This window comes from Lithobates pipiens, unplaced genomic scaffold (genome assembly GCF_037356315.1).
Source record: "Lithobates pipiens isolate NorthernLeopardFrog02 unplaced genomic scaffold, aLitPip1_a1.2 Scaffold_19, whole genome shotgun sequence".
Taxonomy (NCBI): domain Eukaryota; kingdom Metazoa; phylum Chordata; class Amphibia; order Anura; family Ranidae; genus Lithobates; species Lithobates pipiens.
Window position 1 is genome coordinate 86,772,710 of NW_027507764.1, and position 17,972 is coordinate 86,790,681.

A 17,972-nucleotide genomic window follows, 5' to 3' on the forward strand; every position below is an offset into this window, starting at 1 on the left:
CACGTGACATCACTAGACACGTCATCATCAACGTCACCTTCCCCACCGCTATAAGTAGAGATCTCGGAGTAGGCAGCAACACCGGGGACCAACCTCCTCCTTGGGCTGATCTGGGTACTGGCGTCAGACTGCTGAGTAGCGCTTGTTGCTACCTCCTCTTCCTGATCCAATACCAAGAGTGGCTGCGCATCAGAAATGTCCTCTTGATATGGATCGGAAAATAATTCCAGTGACTCAAGCGGAAGGTATGTGGTGGTGGTGGTGGTGGTCGTGTTGTTGGTGGTAGTGTCTTTGGGGGTGCACATAGCAGAGAGTGAAGAAGAGGGTGCAGATCGAGAGGATGAGGAGGGTGCAGAAGAGTAAGGCTGAGCGAGCCACTCAACCAAGTCTGGTGCATCCTTTAAAGTAATTGAACGCACCTTCTGCAACTTCCCACTTTGGCTCAAGCCTGTTGCTCCTGCCCTACCCCTACCACCCCTGCGGAAGGGCCTGCCTCTTCCTCTGCCTGTCATTTTTTAAATGACCCTGTGACAAAACTCTTAGTCCCTATACCGCTGAAGGACTGCTGCAGTATAGGGCAGCGGTCAGCAGTGGTGCACGTCAACCCTATCTATTGTGGACCGATAGCGGTCCTTACAGAACAGCAGACTGTACCGCACTCAAGCCTATGTACCGTAGCACCCTATACCAAGTTACCAGTCCTTATAAGAACTTTTGTGGAACAAGCAGGTTGTGTGTTAGTGATTAGCAGACTGTACGTCAGTCCCTATACCGCTGAAGGACTGCTGCAGTATAGGTGAGCGGTCAGCAGTGGTGCACGTCAACCCTATCTATTGTGGACCGATAGCGGTCCTTACAGAACAGCAGACTGTACCGCACTCAAGCCTATGTACCGTAGCACCCTATACCAAGTTACCAGTCCTTATAAGAACTTTTGTGGAACAAGCAGGTTGTGTGTTAGTGATTAGCAGACTGTACGTCAGTCCCTATACCGCTGAAGGACTGCTGCAGTATAGGTGAGCGGTCAGCAGTGGTGCACGTCAACCCTATCTATTGTGGACCGATAGCGGTCCTTACAGAACAGCAGACTGTACCGCACTCAAGCCTATGTACCGTAGCACCCTATACCAAGTTACCAGTCCTTATAAGAACTTTTGTGGACCAAGCAGGTTGTGTATTAGTGTTTAGCAGACTGTACGTCAGTCCCTATACCGCTGAAGGACTGCTGCAGTATAGGGCAGCGGTCAGCAGTGGTGCACGTCAACCCTATCTATTGTGGACCGATAGCGGTCCTTACAGAACAGCAGACTGTACCGCACTCAAGCCTATGTACCGTAGCACCCTATACCAAGTTACCAGTCCTTATAAGAACTTTTGTGGACCAAGCAGGTTGTGTATTAGTGTTTAGCAGACTGTACGTCAGTCCCTATACCGCTGAAGGACTGCTGCAGTATAGGGCAGCGGTCAGCAGTGGTGCACGTCAACCCTATCTATTGTGGACCGATAGCGGTCCTTACAGAACAGCAGACTGTACCGCACTCAAGCCTATGTACCGTAGCACCCTATACCAAGTTACCAGTCCTTATAAGAACTTTTGTGGACCAAGCAGGTTGTGTATTAGTGTTTAGCAGACTGTACGTCAGTCCCTATACCGCTGAAGGACTGCTGCAGTATAGGGCAGCGGTCAGCAGTGGTGCACGTCAACCCTATCTATTGTGGACCGATAGCGGTCCTTACAGAACAGCAGACTGTACCGCACTCAAGCCTATGTACCGTAGCACCCTATACCAAGTTACCAGTCCTTATAAGAACTTTTGTGGACCAAGCAGGTTGTGTATTAGTGTTTAGCAGACTGTACGTCAGTCCCTATACCGCTGAAGGACTGCTGCAGTATAGGGCAGCGGTCAGCAGTGGTGCACGTCAACCCTATCTATTGTGGACCGATAGCGGTCCTTACAGAACAGCAGACTGTACCGCACTCAAGCCTATGTACCGTAGCACCCTATACCAAGTTACCAGTCCTTATAAGAACTTTTGTGGACCAAGCAGGTTGTGTATTAGTGTTTAGCAGACTGTACGTCAGTCCCTATACCGCTGAAGGACTGCTGCAGTATAGGGCAGCGGTCAGCAGTGGTGCACGTCAACCCTATCTATTGTGGACCGATAGCGGTCCTTACAGAACAGCAGACTGTACCGCACTCAAGCCTATGTACCGTAGCACCCTATACCAAGTTACCAGTCCTTATAAGAACTTTTGTGGACCAAGCAGGTTGTGTATTAGTGTTTAGCAGACTGTACGTCAGTCCCTATACCGCTGAAGGACTGCTGCAGTATAGGGCAGCGGTCAGCAGTGGTGCACGTCAACCCTATCTATTGTGGACCGATAGCGGTCCTTACAGAACAGCAGACTGTACCGCACTCAAGCCTATGTACCGTAGCACCCTATACCAAGTTACCAGTCCTTATAAGAACTTTTGTGGACCAAGCAGGTTGTGTATTAGTGTTTAGCAGACTGTACGTCAGTCCCTATACCGCTGAAGGACTGCTGCAGTATAGGGCAGCGGTCAGCAGTGGTGCACGTCAACCCTATCTATTGTGGACCGATAGCGGTCCTTACAGAACAGCAGACTGTACCGCACTCAAGCCTATGTACCGTAGCACCCTATACCAAGTTACCAGTCCTTATAAGAACTTTTGTGGACCAAGCAGGTTGTGTATTAGTGTTTAGCAGACTGTACGTCAGTCCCTATACCGCTGAAGGACTGCTGCAGTATAGGGCAGCGGTCAGCAGTGGTGCACGTCAACCCTATCTATTGTGGACCGATAGCGGTCCTTACAGAACAGCAGACTGTACCGCACTCAAGCCTATGTACCGTAGCACCCTATACCAAGTTACCAGTCCTTATAAGAACTTTTGTGGACCAAGCAGGTTGTGTATTAGTGTTTAGCAGACTGTACGTCAGTCCCTATACCGCTGAAGGACTGCTGCAGTATAGGGCAGCGGTCAGCAGTGGTGCACGTCAACCCTATCTATTGTGGACCGATAGCGGTCCTTACAGAACAGCAGACTGTACCGCACTCAAGCCTATGTACCGTAGCACCCTATACCAAGTTACCAGTCCTTATAAGAACTTTTGTGGAACAAGCAGGTTGTGTGTTAGTGATTAGCAGACTGTACGTCAGTCCCTATACCGCTGAAGGACTGCTGCAGTATAGGGCAGCGGTCAGCAGTGGTGCACGTCAACCCTATCTATTGTGGACCGATAGCGGTCCTTACAGAACAGCAGACTGTACCGCACTCAAGCCTATGTACCGTAGCACCCTATACCAAGTTACCAGTCCTTATAAGAACTTTTGTGGAACAAGTGAGTTGTGAATGTTTAGCAGACTGCAGCAGAAGGGCAGCAGTCAAGTATAATATCCTTTCTATATTTGGAAGAAAGAATATTATACATGTACAAGCCTATTACTGTACCACTGATACCAGTCCTGAAAAGAACCTTTGTGGAACTAATAATAACAGCAAGTCTTTAAAATTACCCTCACTGCCTGACAACACTGCTTCCTTCCTGTCCCTATACAAATTGGCAAAAAAAGAGAACGATTAGTGGTTACTGGAACAGCTCTTTTGTGGACCTTGATAGTAACAGCTAATGATGATGATGATGATGATGATGATGAAAGACTAATCTGGCTGTCCCTGTAGCATACACCGTCCTTTCCCTTTCTCTAAACTAACAAAAAACACTCAGGCTGCTGCAAGAATCAGCAGCACAGCAAACCTATCAACACCTAACACCTATACCAGTCCTGAAAAGAACTTTTGTGTACCAAATAGCTAGTGGTTTATCTCTCCCTACTCCACACAGGAACCTGTCCCTATCGTAACAGAAGAAAGAATGTAAAATGGCCACCGGATCGGGTGTATTTATAGGTTAGGGGGAATGTACAAGTGTCCATGTGCTGTCATGTCTCAAGTGGCTGTCCTGTATCACATGATAAACGTGTCACCAAAGGTTAAAGTTCTTGTATACATTAAACACGTAAGTCCGCCGCGGCGAACGACGGAAAAAGGCGTTCGAACGTGCGGACCGCGAATGTCGGAAATTCGCCGTGAAACGACCGCCGGGCGAAACGTTCGTCCATCACTAATGGCAAGTCCTTGCTGCACTGGGCTCAAAGGAAATAGGATGAATGACGTTGGGCTTCATTTAAATCTGGAAGAGGTCCAGCGGTGAAGTTTGTACTGGGCAGCACCAGAAAGATGGTGAGTATTGCAGTTCGAGCTGCTTTTTTCTATTTTAATAACATTTGGGCAATCTAATTTAAACTTTACTTGATGCTGGATTTGGGAAGTAATTATGGGGCTAGGTTAGGTGCTAGGCCTTTTTCACGTGGGTCTTCACAGGGCTGTTTGTCAGCTGTGGATTCTAATCCCTCCTGACCTCCCAGTAGCAGTGTGTGCGAATGCCTGTACCCTGTAGTACACCAGATTAGTGCACTTTTTAAGTGAGTGAAATTATTTTTAATTCAAAGCAGAGTTCCAGTCGCTTTTTTGGTTTATTAAAAGTCAGCAGCTACAAAAAGTGTAGCTGCTGACTTTTAAAAAAAAGACACTCACCTGCTTCATGGTCCAGCGATGTGGCCACCCAAACCCTCCATGCTCTCCCCCGTCTGTCCGCAGCACTGGCAATACTACTGTGGGCATCCTGCTGTGACAGCTTGCAGCTTCACAGCCGGGTGCGCATGTCTCACTGTGCTGTCCTGAATGGCTGGGAAATCTTCTGGGACCTGTGACATGTGCCTAGGTAGCCCCAGCAGAAGTAGAAGCTGGGTACCTGTCAAAACTAGGTAACCCCCCCCCCCTCAAAAAAAAATGACATGCCAGTTGTGGCATGTAAGGGGGTCAGGACTCCTTAAAGCGAAAGTTTCACTTTTGGGTGGAAATCCACTTTAATAAAATATGTTTATACAGAAAGAACTGGCATCCCCAACCCTGGACTCCAAGAGGAAACCATCACATCCCCAACCCTGCCATGTACACAGCACAGGGGATCCCCTACCTCTGATATTCCTCACCTGCGTGACTCCATATTGACAATCTTAGCACCCTCCCTTTGATTCTTCCATCCTTCAGTCCCCCCCTCACTACCACCATTTTTATCTTTGAACTCTTGAACTCATCCTTGTGTTCCTATCCATGGATTCCTCCATCTCCATACTCTTTAATCCTTCAGTTCCTATGTCCAGACTCCTCTGGCCTTCCATTCTCTATCTATGAATTCCTCCATCCCCATCCTATTCCATCCTTCAGTTTCTATCTCCAGACTCATCCGGTCCCTCCATTCTCTATCCATGGATTCCTCCATCCTCAGACTCTTCCATCCTTTCTCTGTTATTCATGGATTCTTTCATCCATCAGTTCCTACCCCTCCCTCATATGCTGGACTCTTCCATGTCCTTGTCCTGCTACAGTTAGGTCCATAAATTTTGGGACATCTGCACAATTCTAATCTTTTTGGCTCTATACACCACCACAATGGATTTGAAATGAAACAAACAAGATGTGCTTTAACTGCAGATGTTCAGCTTTAAATCAGGTGAATGGTGTAAGAATTACAACAGTTTGTATATGTGCCTCCCACTTTTTAAGGGACCAAAAGTAATGGGACAGATTAACAATCATTCATCAAACGTTCACTTTTTAATACTTGGTTGCAAATCCTATGCAATCAATTACAGCCTGAAGTCTGGAGCGCATAGACATCACCAGACGCTGGGTTTCATCCCTGGTGATGCTCTGCCAGGCCTCTACTGCAACTGTCTTCAGTTCCTGCTTGTTCTTGGGGAATTTTCCCTTCAGTTTTGTCTTCAGCAAGTGAAATGAATGCTCAATCGGATTCAGGTCAGGTGATTGACTTGGCCATTGCATAACATTAAACTTCTTTCCCTTAAAAAACTCTTTGGTTGCTTTCGCAGTATGCTTCGGGTCATTGTCCATCTGCACTGTGAAGCGCCGTCCAATGAGTTCTGAAGCATTTTGCTGAATATGAGCAGATAATATTGCCCAAAACACTTCAGAATTCATCCTGCTGCTTTTGTCAGAAGTCACATCATCAATAAATACAAGAGAATCAGATACCATACCTGCAGGATCCCTCTAGAAACTTAAAATAATTGTAGTAAGCACCGAAAACCCCAGTGATCTCCACTAGCTTCCAGATGATGTGCTGAGCATCTGCCCTGTTGCAATGTGAACACAGGAGGTCAGCCACTGGACACAGAGGCCATTCAGAGAACACTTTGCATTTTCTCACTAAATGAAAAGCATTCTTTGATTGTACGAGGTGTGTGATGTCACCACCCCACCTCTTGGCCACAGCTTAATGAATCCTTTGCAACCTCAGAAGAAACCTTCTACAGATCCCTGGTTAAGAATACATATTCTACATCATGTCACATTTTATTCACCTGTGGTTCCATTATAATTGCTCTCTCTGTTAATACCCTCCTTTCCCTTACTTCTCTGGCCACCCGTTTGCCAGCCACAGAGAAAAGATGTCTGGTAAAAGCTTTTGTAGGGATAAGGAATCTCTCATGCTCTGTACACATGACCACTCTGAAGGTTTTTCCGCCGGGGTTCCGACGGAAATTCTGCTGAAACGGTCTTGCGTACACACGATCACACCAAAATCCAACCGTCAAGAATGCGGTGACATACAGCACGTACGACGGGACTAGAAAAAGGAAGTTCAATAGGCAATAGCCAATAGCTTCCATCTCGTACTTGCTTCAGAGCATGTGTCGTTTTTGGTCCGTCGGAACAGCATATAGACGATCGGTTTTCCGATAGGAATTGGAAATATTTAGAACATGTTCTATTTCTAGGTCCATCAGAATTTTCGACCTAAAAAGTCAGATGGGGCATACACACGATCGGAATATACGATGAAAAGCTCCCCTCTGACTTTTTCTGTTGGAAATTCCGCTCGTGTGTACACGGCATCACTGCCCGCACATTAAATAGCTTAGTGATTGGCTGCTTAGGCACCCAGCCATGGGAGGAAGGACAGACATACTGTATGCTCTCCCATGCCCTGGTGGGCAGGCAATTAAGTGAACCTGTTACTTTGTAGTACATGAACAAAGCACAGGATCTCTTTGAGCTGATCACTTTCCCATAAATATGTAGAAAACATTTAAAAAGACTGCAGTTTCACTTAAAGCTGAACTAAATGTCATAGATATTCTAACTCTGAAAAAATGCCAGTAATTTAGACTCGTTACAGTGCTTTTCAAGTATTGCTAGTTTTTTTTTTTCTAGGTCTAGCCTCACCTAATATCATAACCAGATCCAAATGCGGAGAGCTCCAAGTTGGTTTTCCATTGCAGAGGCTCTCTGAAGACAAACTCCGCCTCTTCTGGATGCCTGGAGCTGAAAGGCTCCACATACTTTATGATGTCGTTTAGCAGAGCTTCATTCAGAGGTGTGATCTCCAGCTTGCCAGTTCCAGAACCAGCGCTAGTCCACTGAGCCGCTCTTGTCAGTGCCACGCCCATTGGAACTGTTGCTTTACAGGGATGTCACCTTTTAAAAGAAGCAAAAAGACACGGCCAAGTTATATAAAAAGATAAACCAAAGTAATTGTCCATCATTTTTCAAACCACTGGAAAATCACTATAAAATTATGAGATTGTTATAATACTTGGAGCTTAAATGCTGCAAGCTAGAATTCAGCTGGTAACTTTTTTTCTCATTCAGAGCTCACAATCTGTGTTTATACCTCATCTCTATATATTTATTAGAGCCATACCAAGATGAAAAAAGACCCTCTGTTACTATGCCCACTCTACTCCTCAAAGTAAAACTAAGGGCAAAACTATTTTTTTTAGACTTGGGTGCAGTGGTGAGGCTTTAGAACCTCTATTTTTATTGCTGTCTGTGTCCCCGTTAGGTAGATTCACTCTCTCCAACCGTTTTATCACCAGTGTCACCAGAATTGAAAGTAAGAAATCCAAGAATTTGAGTTGCCACCAGAACAGGAATAAAGGGGAAATCTCCCAATGGAGACATTTGATTGGAAAAATATCCTCCCACTTCATGTTGAGTTGACAGGACAGGAAGTGAAGGGAAATATCCCAAATGAGACAAAGATTAAAATAAACCGGTGGTGTTTTTTTTTTATATTTTATTTCAATATGTACTGTATTTATCAGCGTATAACATGCACTTTTTTCCCCTTAAAATCAGAGGAAAATCGCGGGTGCGTGTTATACGCCGATCCTCCGCGATTTTTGAGCCTCTGGGCGGCTTTCAGCCGCCTTCGGCCCTTCTCGTGGCTTTTGGCCCTTCTCGCGGCTTTCGGCCACCTTCGGCTGTTCTCGGCGGCTTTTGGCCACAAGCCGCCGAGAGCGGCCGAAAGCCGCCGAGAACGGCCGAAGGCGGCCAAGAACTACCGGGCGCCGCCGAGATACACAGGACATCTCAGCGGCGCCATTTTTAAAAATAAAATCTGAAATTAACACTGACAAGGGGACAACGATGCACAAGGCTGCATTACAAGGCTGCAATGATGGACAGGCTGCATGACAAGGCTGCATTGATGGGCATTTAAATGTAAGGTTTTTTTTCCTTAAATTTCCCTCCTAAAAGTTTTTTTCCTTAAATTTTCCCTCCTAAACATGGGGTGCGTGCTATACGCCGATAAATACGGTATGCAGAAAAAGAGGAAATCAGAGTACATCAAATAACAGCAAAGGCTATTGTCTCAGATAGCTATATCATTTGACACAGTGCAAACCGAACATAGAAAATGTCCATATAACAAGACAACACATAACTATAACTGATGAATACAGACAACCAGTTTTGATAAACGGCTATTGGTGGTACAGAGCTGACCCCTTGGACCCTCGGACATGGCTATCTCATTATGTTGGTCGTGTCTGTGAAATGTTCAACAGATTGGGTGGGAGTAGGGGAATGGTTAGGAGGTTAAGGGTGGGTAATTAACACTTTAGGTAAAGTGGTGGCAGGAGGAATAGTGGAATAGGGGATCTGACAGCGTTATTATCCTTTTCCTACTCTATCCAAAATGAAAATGCCATTAGATATACACTATATTACCAAAAGTATTGTGACACCTGCCTTTACACACACTTGAACTTTAATAGCTTTAGTCTTAGTCCGTAAGGTTGGATTTGGAGTTGGCCCACCCTTTGCAGCTTTAACAGCTTTAAAGTGGTTGTAAACCCTTACAACACACTTTTTTCTACAGGTAAGCCTATAATAAGGCTTACCTGTAGCTACCCTGTATATATCTTGAGCCTGCATGGCTTAGGAGATATCCCCTGTATTTGCATGTGTCAACGTCATAGGCACATGTGCTCTGAAGCAAACGTATGTGTCGTTGCTTCAGTGAGTGTACCAGTTCAGTGAGTGTGCCATTACCGGCGGCTCCCCCGCACATGCGCGGAAGTGACATCATCGCAGCTCCGGCCAATCACAGCGTCGGAGCCCACGATACCCAGTAGTAACTCTGGGAGTGATGTTGGCCGCCGGAACGGTGTACCAGGATGGCTACAGGGGCTTCGATCTCAGGTAACTAATTCATAATGAGTTGGCATGCTATGCATACTAACTCATTATGCCTTTGTCTTGCAGGCTTTTTTTTTGTCCTAGGGTTTACAATCACTTTAACTCTTCTGGGAAGTCTGTCCACAAGGTTTAGGAGTGTGTCTATAGGAATGTTTGATCATTCTTCCAATGTATTTGTGAGGTCAGGTACTGATGTTGGATGAGAAGGCCTGACTCGCAATCTAATTCATCCCAAAGGTGTTCTATTGGGTTGAGGTAAGGACTCTGTACAGGCAGTCAAACACCCCAAAATTGCACATCCATGTCTTTATGGACCTTGCTTTGTACACTGGTCCAAAGCATTTGGTGGAGGGGGGATTATAGTGTGGGGTTGTTTTTCAGGTGTTGGGCTTGGCCCCTTAGTTCCAGTGAAGGGAACTCCTAAAGGAGAAGTCCAGCCTGAGCTTTTTAGGCTCTGCTTCTCCTCTGGGTCACAGGAATGCAATTCATTTTGCACTCCTGTGACCGGTTTTCAGCGGAGATCGGTCTGAAGTCTGCTCACCGCCGGCGTCACTGCCATCAATCGAGGCACTGCATCATCCCGACTTCCCAAGTCTGGATCCCCCAGCTGTCTTGATTGATGGCAGTCTCAGCGTCTAAGTAAGCCACTTAGACAGCCGCTCTCCGCCCCTCCACAGCTCATTGATCCAATGAGTGTGGAAGATTAGAGCAGAAGCGATGCTAACTGACAGTCAGCATTGCTCTGCTGGGGGAGGAGTACAAAACCGAGCCATCAGCGATGTTCGGTGGCTCGGTTCTCAGAACAGAGACGCCGAAGGACAGCTGCGGCATCGGTCTGATGCTGTATCGACCTAGGTAAGTATGATTAGCAAAAAAAAAAGAAAACCATACTTCTCTGCATCAGCATACCAAGTGTAGCGCCGGGCTCCTGAAGAGCATGGGCTAAGTTTTGTAAATTTAGTTTTTTCCTAAGGCCATAGTTGGGTCTTATGCCCTGTACACACGGTCAGAAATTCAGACGAAAAAGGTCCGATCAGATTATATTGTCGGAAAATCCGATCGCGTGTGTGGGCTCTATCGTACTTTTTCCGTCGGAAGAAATTTGAGAGCAGGATTTCAAATTTTCCGACAACAAATTTTCCGATCTGACTTTTTCCGATCGTTTGTAGAGAATTCCGATCGGACAAAGTTCCACACATGCTCAGATCAAATTACGAGGCCAAAGCTATTGGCTACTAGCTGCAACGTAGTTCCATCGCAACAAACGAACGTCATCATGTTCCGAACGATCGGATTTTCTGACAACTTTGTCCAACCGTGTGTATGCAACACCAGTTTCGGACGAAAAAATCTGACAGATTTTGTTGTCGGAATGTCCGACCGTGTGCTTAGGGTTAATTTCACTAAATTATGGTTTTGGCATCAGTTTAGCTGGACTGTACTATGTTCTGTGTGGTCATGGGTGTAGGCGACACTTATGACAGGTATTGGAACGCAGTCTGGTTGGACGCATTGGGTACCAATCTCTCTCTCTGAGCCAATCAGTGGGCGCGTTGTCTCGCTATGCATTCCAGGAGAGGGTACTTAAGGTGCTGAGGTCACGTGGTTCTGGGTTCCGGTCCAGAAGTATTTTCTGACTCCATGGTCCTCCTGACTAGCCCCCAGAGGCCCTCATGGCCTGGGGTGCGGATCCATCCGTTTCCGAGCCTTCCAAGGCACAGTAACTGGAAGGAGGGTTCCAAGGTGGTCCGGTGCCCTCTCGGGTTTGGAGAGGCCCAGCAACTCAAAACGCAACCAGGGGAAGACTCTTCAGAAGAGGGCCACGCACAAGGCTGGCTGATCAGTAAGAGCCTGGAGGCTAAGCTGTAAGGACACCAAGTGAATCCGTATTCTTACGGTTTTGCCGGACCGGCTGCAAGATACTGCTTCGGTTACAACTAAGTTCCCGTGGGAGACTTTCTGCGCTAATCTATAGTTTAACAACCAAGTCTGTTGCAGAGACTATGATAAGCTTAAATCACCTGTCGGCTGCTAAATCTACAAACAGGGATTTATCCGATAGCTGAAATATCCAGTTGCGAATGGCTATTCCCTGGATCATCTAGAGAGAGACATTTCAAGTGTCAGCAGTTCCAAAAGTATCTGAGCTTTTCTACCCATACCCTCTATTCCCAACTGAGAGACTGTGTTCTGTTCAACGTTTTATGCAAATAAAAATTTCTAAATGGGATTCAAGTGTCGGTCTCAACAGTTTATTGGGCCATCAACCCTTGGGAACCCCTAGACAAGAACGAAGTGAGGAAGGTAACGGTAAGCCCAGCAAAACCAGCCACTCCTTCAGGGGTCAGTGCTACACAAGACATTTTGGACAATTTCCTGCTCCCAAATTTGTGGGAACAGTTTGGGGGTGGCAGCTTCCTGTTCCAACATGACTGCGCACCAGTTCACAAACAAGGTCTATACTGTAGACCTTGTGGCCCTCCCAGCCGCATCATTCATTCACAGAGTTTTGTGGATGGGAGAATTACAAGTATCAACAGCCTTTGCGGCTGTTGGCTTGTAGTTCTCAGTGAACTACAAGGGAGCCATTGTTTCTCCCCGTCAGTGTGTAACTGCTTGCCCTTATGAGGTACGGACAGACAGCTACACAGACAGTCTGCAGGAGATCTGCTGATAACAAGTGTAATGCTTTATTGGCTCCTAGTAAAATAAATAATAAATGCATATTTTTTGCCTGCAAAAAGATGTAAATTTATTTACAAAGGTAAACTTATTAAGTGTAGGTAAAGGCATTTTTTTAGTTTCAGATAGAGTCGGGAAGTGATAGACCACTCTGTCAATTTTATATTGTGTCTGGGCCCCCTTGATTTGCTTTGGTGACCACAGAGACAGAACATTAGGGGAAATTCACAAATTCAGAGCTGGATGTGAAGGGAAAACTTTCACTGGGAACACCTGTGCCTATGACAGCTCTCAAAGATGGGAATTCCATTCACTTTGCAGAGATTTACTCCCATTTCTTGTTGTGTCTCCACTACAAGAAGTGAAGCAAAATCTCCCCAGCGGGATACAATCAGATACAAAAATAACTTGAAAGGGGGGTTTAACCCTTCCCTAATCTATTGACACAAAAAATGTTTTGGCTTTACATAAACTTTAAAGTAAGGACCAAGCCTATTTCTGACATTTGTTGTTTACAAGTTAAAGTCAGTATTTTTTGCTAGAAATGACCCCCAAACATTGTACATATATATATATATATATATATATATATATATATATATATATGTGTGTGTGTATATATATTTTAGCAGAGAACCTAGAGAATAAAATGGAGATTGTTGCAATACTTTATGTATACCGTATTTGTGCAGCGGTCTTACAAACGAATTAAAAAATAAGAAAACAGTAAAGTTACCCCAATTATTTTGTATAGTGAGAAAGATGATGTTACGCCAAGTAAATTGATACCTAACATGTCATGCTTTAAAATTGATGTCAAACTACGGTACTTAGAGGCTTTAAAATTTTTTACAGGTTACCAGCTTAGAGTTACAGAGGAGGTCTAGTGCTAGTATTATTACTCTCACTCTAACGATTGCGGTGATACCTCACATGTGTGGTTTGAACACTGTTTAAATATGTGGGCACGACTTGCGTATGCGTGTGTACACCGTGTACACACGATTGGAATTCTCATCAGAAAAAGCTCTGATGGTTTTCCCGACGGAATTCCTGTCTTGCCTCCACACGGTCACACCAAATTCTGATCGTTAATAACGTGGTGACGTACGACGCGTACGACGGGACTAGAAAAAGGGAGTTCAATAGCCAGTAGCCAATAGCTTCCGTCTCGTAGTTGAATCTGAGCATGCGTGATTTTTGGCATGTCGGAATTGCATACACACGATCGAAATTTCCGATTTCCGATCCTCTGGGACTGTGACATCATACTGGGTGGGGACATCATCCGGTGATGTCCCTATATAAGTCGCCACGCGCCGTGTCCCGGTCATTGTGAGCAGAGAGAGTGACGAGGCAACATCTGAACAGAAGAAGAGAAGAACAGAAGACGTCGACAGCGGCGACGGCGGCGACAGAAGACCGGGCCACCGCCTGTAAAAGAGCTAGAAGAAGGCGCGGTGGCCCGGCAAGAAGAATCGAAGAGGGGGCAAGACCTCCGAAGTCGGAAGAAGAGGGCGGCAGCGAAGAAGAGAGCCGGGCTCCTCCGCTAGCAAAAGAGCTAGCAGAAGATAGCGGAGGAGTCCGGCGAGAAGACGCCCGAAGACGGAAGACCCCCGGAGCTGTGCAATAAACTATTTTAACCCTTGTGTGTTGTGTTTTTTTTTACTTTTTTTTACAGGTGAATGGGTAGGGGCATATTGTACCCCATACTCATTCACATAGCCCGCCCGCAGACGCCGACAACCAAGGCCAGGGTTGTCGGGAAGAGGCCCTTGTCCTCATCAACATGGGGACAAGGTGCCCCCCCCCCCATGTTGAGGGCACGCGGCCTGGTACGGCTCAGGAGCGGGGGCGCTCGCTCGTCCCCCCCCTTTCCTGGCCGGCCGGGTAGCGTGCTCGGACAAGGGTCTGATGTGGACCTGGGGGGGACCCCCACGCCGATTTTTTCGCGTTGGGGTTCCCCTTTAAGTCCATTCCAGGTGATGGGGCCAGCGACGCCTCCTTCGCTGGCCCCGTCTACCTGGAGACGCGCTCAAAATGAGCGGACTTTCCTCCGCGTGTGTGGGCGAGTCCATTCATTTCAAAAGTACGGTGGATAGTCCGGCGGACTTAGTACGCCGTATTAGTCCGCTGAAAAAGTGCCGTGTGGGCAAGTAGCCCGTTCGGAAAGTCCGGCGGAAAGTCCGCCGGATAGTCGGCTATGTGTGTACACGGCATTAGTTGTACTTTTCCCATATACTCCTATGATGTCCAGTGGTTTTGGTCAGAAAGCTTACCAAAGATGCAGCATGCAGGATTTATTTTGCGCTTTTGGAAATCGCACCAAAGCCGCAGGACCACGTAGAAGTCTATGGGAAAGCACAACTAGCCCACATAAAAACTGCGGGTTACCTGCGCTTTAGCAAAAGCACAGCAGGGCAGTGTGAAGCCGTCCACAGATTTACCAAAATGATGTAAGGCTAGGTTCACATCTGGGGGATGCAGGATGTATTTGCGCGCCTTCCCACACCTGCAGAGAAAAATGCACTGCTGCTTAGCAGATGCATGGGTTTTTTATTATTATTATTATTATTATTATTATTATGCACGATTTATATAGCGCCAACAGTTTATGCAGCACTTTACAATGTATGGGGGGGGGGGGGGACAACACAATTACAGTACAGTACATTACAAAAGGTACAGGAGGGCCCTGCTCGTAGCGCTTACATTCTAAAGGGAGGGGGTGGTGGTACAAAAGGTATTAGCTGCAGAGAATGATTTGATTGGGGTGTATCATTATTCCTCACTGGAAACCGCAGCGCGGATTCTCGTACTGGAAACCAAATGGCTCTATGCGTTTTCCCTGCAGTCTGTTTTTTGGAAAAGGTGCAGGGACCTTTCCCTGTGTTTTCAGGAGGTATAGCGGCCCATTCAAATAAATAAACTGCTATGTCTGAGCCACTGGAAACCGCACAGGTGTGAACCGGGGGCAATATGAGAACAACCCCAAATAACACATTCAGTGTGTATCAAAGCAGACAGGCCCTTAAACACATAATTGATGGCATATCTAAAAAAAATTGTACAATCTGATTGTATAGTGTACAGTCATCCTTAAAGTGGGGTACCCCCTAAAAAAAAAAAATTCAAAGTCAGCAGCTACAAATACTGCAGCTGCTGGCTTTTAATAATCGGACACTTACCTGCCCCAGGGTCCAGCGATGCGGGGGAACGAAGCCCCCCCCCCCTCGCTCCCCGCTCCGCTCGCGGCGCCGTCATGCATAGTGTGGGCACCCGGCTGTGGCTTCACAACCGGGCACCCACTGCGCATGCGCGAGCGGCGCAGGAAGCCGTGATACGCCGTACAGTCACCTGGGACACATGACAGGTCCCAGGTGAATGTGCGGCGCGAGGGGAAGTGATGTCACCAGCCCGGGCAATGAGGAAGGCAGATTACGAGGGACCCCCTAGCAACCGGTATTTTTTTTGCCAATTATTTTTATTTTATTTTTTTTACGAGTTTTAAGCAGTTTTAATTTTTTGGTGGCAACACCACTTTAAGCCGGCCATAGACGGTTCAAATCTCAGCCAGTTCAGCAGGAACTGGCCACGATTTGAACTATGTATGGGCAGGCCGAATGTAGCAAGTCGATCGATCAGCTTGGGTTCAACTAGCCTGTCAGATTTCACTTGCAATTATCGCTAGCGGCTGCTATAGCTGCTAGCAATAATCACTATCTTCTCCTGAGAATAAAATGTCTCGGCATGAGGGATTTGAGGGATTTGAGGGACTCCCCTGTCAGCACTGCCTGGGAATGGTGCTCATTTCTTTCCTGTAACTCGTAGTTGCAGGAAAGACATTTGCTCCATCTATGGCCTGCGTAAACTTGCCATAAACAATTTAATCTGATTGTATTCTCTTTTCAATTTGCCAAAACAACATAATATGTAATATGGGGATAAACCTAAAGCACACTTTTGTATCCAATCAGACAGGCTCCTGTACTATGTAGTTGGAGAAAGATCTAAAGAAGATTGTACAATGAGATTGTACAGTGTATGGCTGGCCTCATGGCTTGTTCACATATGACGTCAAACCTCCTTGTCCCCCTGCGGCAGATCGCTTCTCCATAGGAGTTTGACAAGCAGCGAGGAGCGGTGATATGTCTCCTGCTCATCGCCTGATTTAACCCTGCAAATGCCATGTATTTGGCAGGGGGAAGGGGGGGGGGGGGGGTGTACGGCCGCTGAATGCGACCTGCTGCTTCATTGGCCATAAGGCACAGCATCATTCCCACGGCATGTGTACCGCCATTCCAGAGGGCGATTCGGGGTAGTATTCGGGGTAGTAGATTCAGGGTAGTAAAAACCATGGCTCAGCTGCTTTGTTTTTACCGCCTGCAGGCCGCAATGTGAACAAGCCCTGGCTTAGAGAGATCAAACAGGAACATCAATAAAAACATCAATAAAAACCCGGCAGAGGTTCTAACCCTTCCTGACGCAAAACTAAAACAAACAAAAAAAGTTTTACCTTCAGTTATACTCCAAGTTATATTTTTGGAAAGGTCTCTCCAGACGATGTATACCTGAATACGTCCTGTCAGTTCTGGAACTTGTAGTTCCTCCTGGGTACACAGATGTTGCACAGTCCCATACACACCTGTAGAGGGGTGGAATGATACACACAGCACACAGTGAGTGCAGAAATCAGAGTAACATAACATATATGTCTATATATGAGTATAACAGAACCTACCACACACAACGGGCTGAGCACAACACACGCAGAGCCACAACACCGGGGATCACACGTTCTATTCCACGGCCGCCGCTTGTTACCGATCACCATGGAGATGAGGAGCGCCTGCGCAGTGTGGAATCAGGCTGCCCGGCAACCATAGTAAACATCTTGGGGGCGGAGTTCAGGTATAGCAGCGTGTGATAGGCTGCTAGTGGAGACTGCGGGAGGACACGTGCGCGGCGGGGATTTATTCATTGTGATTATTAATGAATAACAATCCCGAATAAAACAAAAGGGATCGGTCATAGGGAGAGCTCATACCAGTCCCTGCGTTCTGTCATCTAGAATTTAATAAACATGTACGCTGTGATGAATAATAGGTACGATAAGGTCCCCGATCATGGTCTTTAATCATTTTAACCTCCCCCCCACCCCCAATTCTGACTCTTCTAACATACATGTAAAAATCTAAATCAAATAAAAAAATGTATTCTTTTGCTGGAAAATACTTAGAACCATAGGCGTGCACAGGGGGTGTGCCGGATGTGTCTGGGCACTCCCTAATCACCCCAGTGCAGATTTTCCCGCTGATAGTTCACCAAAGATTCCCAATGGGGCTCCTAAAAGTAATTGAAGTAAAAAAGTAAAAAGAAGAAAAAAAAAGTAAAAGAAAAAGTAATAAAAAAATAGAATTGTAAAAATAATACAATAATAAAAATAAAAAACTACTGATACCGCCCACTGCCAGCAATCTCTGCTCCACTGACATGTCCATGTTTTAATACATTTAAAAAAATGTTTACACTTATTTATAAAAGTGTATGTCTGTGTATATATATATTATATATTATAATATATGTATATATATATATATATATATATATATATATATATACATTTATATTAGGGCTGTGGAAATTATTATCATTTTTTGATCGATCAAAAAATTTATCAATTAATCGAGGA

At 46.0% G+C, this 17,972-nt stretch overlaps 1 protein-coding gene across 3 annotated transcripts in view; it reads right to left on the bottom strand.

Annotated features, from left to right (window-relative positions):
- ODAD2 (outer dynein arm docking complex subunit 2) overlaps positions 1-17,157 on the bottom strand; it is a 294,886-nt gene extending 277,729 nt beyond the window's left edge. For 2 of the 3 annotated variants that reach the window (XM_077491038.1, XM_077491036.1), the window contains exons 1-3: positions 17,022-17,157; positions 16,797-16,925; positions 7,337-7,588 (exon numbers count right to left, since the gene is read on the bottom strand). In XM_077491038.1, coding sequence (XP_077347164.1) covers positions 7,337-7,560 — 224 coding nt within the window. In that variant the 5' untranslated portion in view covers positions 7,561-7,588; positions 16,797-16,925; positions 17,022-17,157. The remainder of the gene's footprint in view (positions 1-7,336; positions 7,589-16,796; positions 16,926-17,021) is intronic. The other variant, XM_077491037.1, reaches the window with a different exon arrangement.
- Positions 17,158-17,972: the final 815 nt, after the last annotated feature.